The following is a 6425-nucleotide window of genomic DNA, read 5'->3' as shown; positions in this document are numbered from 1 at the left end:
CAGTAAGTTAGCTGCAGTGTCTAGAGTTATTTAGGCCTACATGTACAGTATCTGTCCTGTCCTCTACCAGAACCCTGCTTCATCTGTCCCGCCCTCTACCAGAACCCTGCTCCATATGTCCTGTCCTCTACCAGAACCCTGCTCCATCTGTCCCGTCCTCTACCAGAACCCTGCTTCATCTGTCCTGTCCTCTACCAGAACCCTGCTTCAACTGTCCTGTCCTCTACCAGAACCCTGCTTCATCTGTCCTGTCCTCTACCAGAACCCTGCTCCATCTGTCCTGTCCTCTACCAGAACCCTGCTCCATATGTCCTGTCCTCTACCAGAACCCTGCTCCATCTGTCCTGTCCTCTACCAGAACCCTGCTCCATCTGTCCTGTCCTCTACCAGAACCCTGCTCCATCTGTCCTGTCCTCTACCAGAACCCTGCTCCATCTGTCCTGTCCTCTACCAGAACCCTGCTCCATCTGTCCTGTCCTCTACCAGAACCCTGCTCCATCTGTCCTGTCCTCTACCAGAACCCTGCTCCATCTGTCCTGTCCTCTACCAGAACCCTGCTTCATCTGTCCTGTCCTCTACCAGAACCCTGCTTCATCTGTCCTGTCCTCTACCAGAACCCTGCTTCATCTGTCCTGTCCTCTACCAGAACCCTGCTTCATCTGTCTGTCCTCTACCAGAACCCTGCTTCATCTGTCCTGTCCTCTACCAGAACCCTGCTTCATCTGTCCTGTCCTCTACCAGAACCCTGCTCCATCTGTCCTGTCCTCTACCAGAACCCTGCTCCATCTGTCCTGTCCTCTACCAGAACCCTGCTCCATCTGTCCTGTCCTCTACCAGAACCCTGCTTCATCTGTCCTGTCCTCTACCAGAACCCTGCTTCATGGCTCCAGTAGTCAGTCACTGCCTCGGTGTTGCTGTGTAATTACACTGTTTTACCATGGTGACTGTTGTATTCATTGTGTGTGTGTGTGTGTGTGTGTGTGTCTAGGACTGCTAACTGCTACTTTGACATGGAGTACTGTGGTAAGAAGCTGACTCTCCGTGCCGCCAACGGGAAATACGTGGCCGCCAAGAAGAACGGCCAGGGCTAGCCGCCACCGTCGACGCTGCCGGTCAGTGTGTGTGTGTGTGTGTGTGTGTGTGTGTGTGTGTGTGTGTGTGTGTGTTTAAAACAGCTCTGCCCTTTTCGGGTAGTGAAAAGCAACACAACAGGGTGTTGATGGCCTGAGTCCCAGTGTTGATGGCCTGAGTCCCAGTGTTGATGGCCTGAGTCCCAGTGTTGATGGCCTGAGTCCCAGTGTTGATGGCCTGAGTCCCAGTGTTGATGGCCTGAGTCCCAGTGTTGATGGCCTGAGTCCCAGTGTTGATGGCCTGAGTCCCAGTGTTGATGGCCTGAGTCCCAGTGTTGATGGCCTGAGTCCCAGTGTTGATGGCCTGAGTCCCAGTGTTGATGGCCTGAGTCCCAGTGTTGATGGCCTGAGTCCCAGTGTTGATGGCCTGAGTCCCAGTGTTGATGGCCTGAGTCCCAGTGTTGATGGCCTGAGTCCCAGTGTTGATTGGCCTGAGTCCCAGTGTTGATGGCCTGAGTCCCAGTGTTGATGGCCTGAGTCCCAGTGTTGATGGCCTGAGTCCCAGTGTTGATGGCCTGAGTCCCAGTGTTGATGGCCTGAGTCCCAGTGTTGATGGCCTGAGTCCCAGTGTTGATGGCCTGAGTCCCAGTGTTGATGGCCTGAGTCCCAGTGTTGATGGCCTGAGTCCCAGTGTTGATGGCCTGAGTCCCAGTCCAACTCCTTATCAGCCACTCTGACCTCTCACTGTTCCATATGCAGACGATTTTGGTGCAAAGGTCACCTGATTTTTTTAGTTGTTAAACATCAATAATTCCATGACAACATGTGGCTTCTGTGCAGTGGCTTCACAATACCATCATCTGGTTTTATTACACGGTTCATTACAATTAGACCTTTTTTTTTTTTCTTGGGTAAAGCCCCTTTTCAACATATGGCGCTTCCCCAATATAAAACGCTAATTTGAACCGCAGTGTTTTAGCGAGACCATTCCATAAGGAGTAGAAACCGTGGCAACCAGGCTAGGGGTGTTGAAGAACGCCCAGGAGAGGAGGGTCTAGGCCAGGGTTCTTCAATTCCAGTCCTGGAGGGCCAAAACACTTCTGTTTTTTTTATTTCTACCTGGTAGTTAATTGCACTCACCTGGTGTCCCAGGTCTGAATTAGCCGCTGATTAGAAGGAGAGAATGAAAAACAGAGGTGTTTCGGCCCTCCAGGAACCGAAATTGAAGAACCCTGGTCTAGGCTTTTTGACCTTTTTTTTATATAGAGAGTTTGGGTCTTTGGCGGCACAGGTGTAATATGTCTTGTGTTCCTCTCCAGGTGAGTCGGAGGGAGTTCCTGATGAAGCTGATTAACCGTCCAATCATAGTCCTCCGTGGGGAACACGGCTTCATCGGGTGTCGTAAGGTCACAGGGACCCTGGACTCTAACCGTTCCTCCTACGACTACTTTACCCTGACCTTCAGAGAGGGGGCCTACAGCTTACAGGGTTAGTACACTACTTTACCCCTGACCTTCAGAGAGGGGCCTACAGCTTACAGGGGTTAGTACACACACACTACTTTACCCTGACCTTCAGAGAGGGGGCCTACAGCTTCCAGGGTTAGTACACTACTTTACCCTGACCTTCAGAGAGGGGGCCTACAGCTTACAGGGGTTAGTACACTACTTTACCCTGACCTTCAGAGAGGGGGCCTACAGCTTACAGGGTTAGTACACTACTTTACCCTGACCTTCAGAGAGGGGGCCTACAGCTTACAGGGTTAGTACACTACTTTACCCTGACCTTCAGAGAGGGGGCCTACAGCTTACAGGGTTAGTACACTACTTTACCCTGACCTTCAGAGAGGGGGCCTACAGCTTACAGGGTTAGTACACTACTTTACCCTGACCTTCCAGAGAGGGGCCTACAGCTTACAGGGTTAGTACACTACTTTACCCTGACCTTCAGAGAGGGGGCCTACAGCTTACAGGGTTAGTACACTACTTTACCCTGACCTTCAGAGAGGGGGCCTACAGCTTACAGGGTTAGTACACTACTTTACCCTGACCTTCAGAGAGGGGGGCCTACAGCTTCCAGGGGTTAGTACACTACTTTACCCTGACCTTCAGAGAGGGGGCCTACAGCTTACAGGGTTAGTACACTACTTTACCCTGACCTTCAGAGAGGGGGCCTACAGCTTACAGGGTTAGTACACTACTTTACCCTGACCTTCAGAGAGGGGGCCTACAGCTTACAGGGTTAGTACACTACTTTACCCTGACCTTCAGAGAGGGGCCTACAGCTTACAGGGTTAGTACACTACTTTACCCTGACCTTCAGAGAGGGGGCCTACAGCTTACAGGGTTAGTACACTACTTTACCCTGACCTTCAGAGAGGGGGCCTACAGCTTACAGGGTTAGTACACTACTTTACCCTGACCTTCAGAGAGGGGGCCTACAGCTTACATGGTTAGTACACTACTTTACCCTGACCTTCAGAGAGGGGGCCTACAGCTTCCAGGGTTAGTACACTACTTTACCCTGACCTTCAGAGAGGGGGGCCTACAGCTTACAGGGTTAGTACACTACTTTACCCTGACCTTCAGAGAGAGGGGGCCTACAGCTTACAGGGTTAGTACACTACTTTACCTGACCTTCAGAGAGGGGGCCTACAGCTTACAGGGTTAGTACACTACTTTACCCTGACCTTCAGAGAGGGGCCTACAGCTTCCAGGGTTAGTACACTACTTTACCCTGACCTTCAGAGAGAGGGGGCCTACAGCTTACAGGGTTAGTACACTACTTTACCCTGACCTTCAGAGAGGGGCCTACAGCTTCCAGGGGTTAGTACACTACTTTACCCTGACCTTCAGAGAGGGGGCCTACAGCTTCCAGGGTTAGTACACTACTTTACCCTGACCTTCAGAGAGGGGGGCCTACAGCTTCCAGGGTTAGTACACTACTTTACCCTGACCTTCAGAGAGGGGGCCTACAGCTTACAGGGTTAGTACACTACTTTACCCTGACCTTCCAGAGAGGGGCCTACAGCTTACAGGGTTAGTACACTACTTTACCCTGACCTTCAGAGAGGGGGCCTACAGCTTACAGGGTTAGTACACTACTTTACCCTGACCTTCAGAGAGGGGCCTACAGCTTACAGGGTTAGTACACTACTTTACCCTGACCTTCAGAGAGGGGCCTACAACTTACAGGGTTAGTACACTACTTTACCCTGACCTTCAGAGAGGGCCTGCAGCTTACAGGGGTTAGTACACTACTTTACCCTGACCTTCAGAGAGGGGGGCCTACAGCTTACAGGGTTAGTACACTACTTTACCCTGACCTTCAGAGAGGGGCCTACAGCTTACAGGGTTAGTAAACGCACACACACACACACACACGTATACACACACACACACACAGACTACTTTACCCTGACCTTCAGGGTCAATACAGACATACATGGACGCACACAGGCTTTGCCTGAGACCTTCAGAGATTGCCATTGGCTTCCCAAACTAATGTCTATAGACCTAACACAGACCAAATAATGGGATTTGTATGTTTGGACCACCAGTTCTGAGCAGTTAGACTGGCCTTTCCAGAGGATGGTGTCGAGTCTGACAGCTCAGATGAACTAGAGGGAGGGGTGTCACCGTGACAACAGCTTATTGCTTATGATCCCACTTTATTTAGACAGTCCAGATAGAACCATGGAGACACAGATTAAGACTAGTCCTGGTTAGGGTTAGGGTTAGTCCAGATAGTACCCTGGAGACACAGATTAAGACTAGTCCTGGATTAGGGTTAGGGTAAGGGTTAGTCCAGATAGAACCCTGGAGATGCTCTACAGATGGTCATACTGTCAACAAACTATCTGCTTGGTTAAGGTTAGGGTTAGGATTAGGGTTAAGGTTAGGGTTAGGATAAGGGCGAGGGTTAGGGTTAGGATAAGGGTTAGGGTTAGGGTTAAGGTTAGGGTAAGGTTTAGGGTTAGGATAAGGTTTAGGGTTAGGATAAGGTTTAGGGTTAGGATAAGGTTTAGGGTTAGGATAAGGTTTAGGGTTAGGATAAGGGTTAGGGTTAGGATAAGGGTTAGGGTTAGGATTAGGGTAAGGGTTACATTTAGGGTTAGGATTAGGTTAGGGTTAGTAGATACATTGAAATGTTTCTGATAGTCCATCTGTAGATGCTCCACAGACTATCCAAATAAGGTGTTACCTTGCTTATTAAAGATTCCAAAGGGCCTGTTTCCAGGACACAGATTAAGACTAGTCCTGGATTATAAAGCATGTTTCCAGGACACAGATTAAGACTAGTCCTGGATTATAAAGCATGTTTCCAGGACACAGATTAAGACTAGTCCTGGATTATAAAGCATGTTTCCAGGACCCAGATTAACACTACTCCTGGATTATAAGCATGTTTCAGGACACAGATTAAGACTAGTCCTGGATTATAAAGCATGTTTCCAGGACCCAGATTAACACTACTCCTGGATTATAAAGCATTTTTCCAGGACACAGATTAAGACTACTCCTGGATCATAAAACCCTTCCACTGAACATGCTTCTTAATCCAGGACTATTCATATAATCTGTTTCCAGGAAACCACCCCTTAAATGTAAAAATAATTAATTTGACTAATTTGGATTTTGGACATATCAACATGGTTGTAATGGTTGTAAACTGTCCCCTCTCTCTAGACTCGACTGGGAAGTTCTGGATGGTGGGCAGCGAGGCGTCGGTGGTGAGCAGCAGTGACGCCCCCGTCGACTTCCTGTTAGAGTTCTGCGACTACAACAAGTGCTATCCGCTCCGTCGCCGAGGAAGTATCTCCACGGCGACCACGCTGGTGTCTTGAAGGCCAACGCCGACAACCTGGAGACCGCCACGCTCTGGGAGTACTGACCTCCCCGACCCTGTTACTACGGCAATGCAGCACAGCACCCCCCAACTCCTTCCTCCCTCCCCTCCCTCCCCTCCCTCCCCCTCACCCCCTCTCAGACCAGGGCTGTGTTCAGTATGGTGAAATGTTCACAGTATTGTAGATGGGAATGTGATACCTAGAGCTGACCCCCATTTATCTTGTTTGTTTTTTTTCCGTGATAATGAATCCTTATCTCCTCTAATCTACACGTTTTTCTATGCGACTGTTGCGATGTTCCACCGTCCTCAACAGGACCAGCTGAGTGAACTGCACAGAGGAGGGGAGAAGGAGAGCTGGGGGGGAGGTGTGTCCATCTAAGACTCTCCTTCACCTCCCTTTTTCTCTCTCTCTCTCTCTCTCTCTCTCTCCCTCCCTCTCTCTCTGTCTCTGTCTCTCTCTGTCTCTCTCTCCCTCTCTCTCTGTCTCTGTCTCTCTCTGTCTCT

At 50.0% G+C, this 6425-nt stretch overlaps 1 protein-coding gene across 1 annotated transcript in view; it reads left to right on the top strand.

The window, feature by feature from the left end:
• Nucleotides 1-6045, top strand: part of LOC121555982 (fascin) — a 47622-nt gene extending 41577 nt beyond the window's left edge. The window contains 5 exon segments of the mRNA XM_045216262.1: nucleotides 989-1085; nucleotides 1088-1116; nucleotides 2395-2558; nucleotides 5759-5857; nucleotides 5860-6045. Of these exon segments, the coding sequence (XP_045072197.1) occupies nucleotides 989-1085; nucleotides 1088-1116; nucleotides 2395-2558; nucleotides 5759-5857; nucleotides 5860-5963 (493 nt within the window). The 3' untranslated portion in view covers nucleotides 5964-6045.
• Nucleotides 6046-6425: the final 380 nt, after the last annotated feature.

This window comes from Coregonus clupeaformis, unplaced genomic scaffold (genome assembly GCF_020615455.1).
Source record: "Coregonus clupeaformis isolate EN_2021a unplaced genomic scaffold, ASM2061545v1 scaf0656, whole genome shotgun sequence".
In the NCBI taxonomy this organism is placed as follows: Eukaryota; Metazoa; Chordata; class Actinopteri; order Salmoniformes; family Salmonidae; genus Coregonus; species Coregonus clupeaformis.
The sequence above is the reverse complement of the archived record's forward strand: the minus strand, read 5'-3'. Positions and strand labels throughout refer to the sequence as shown.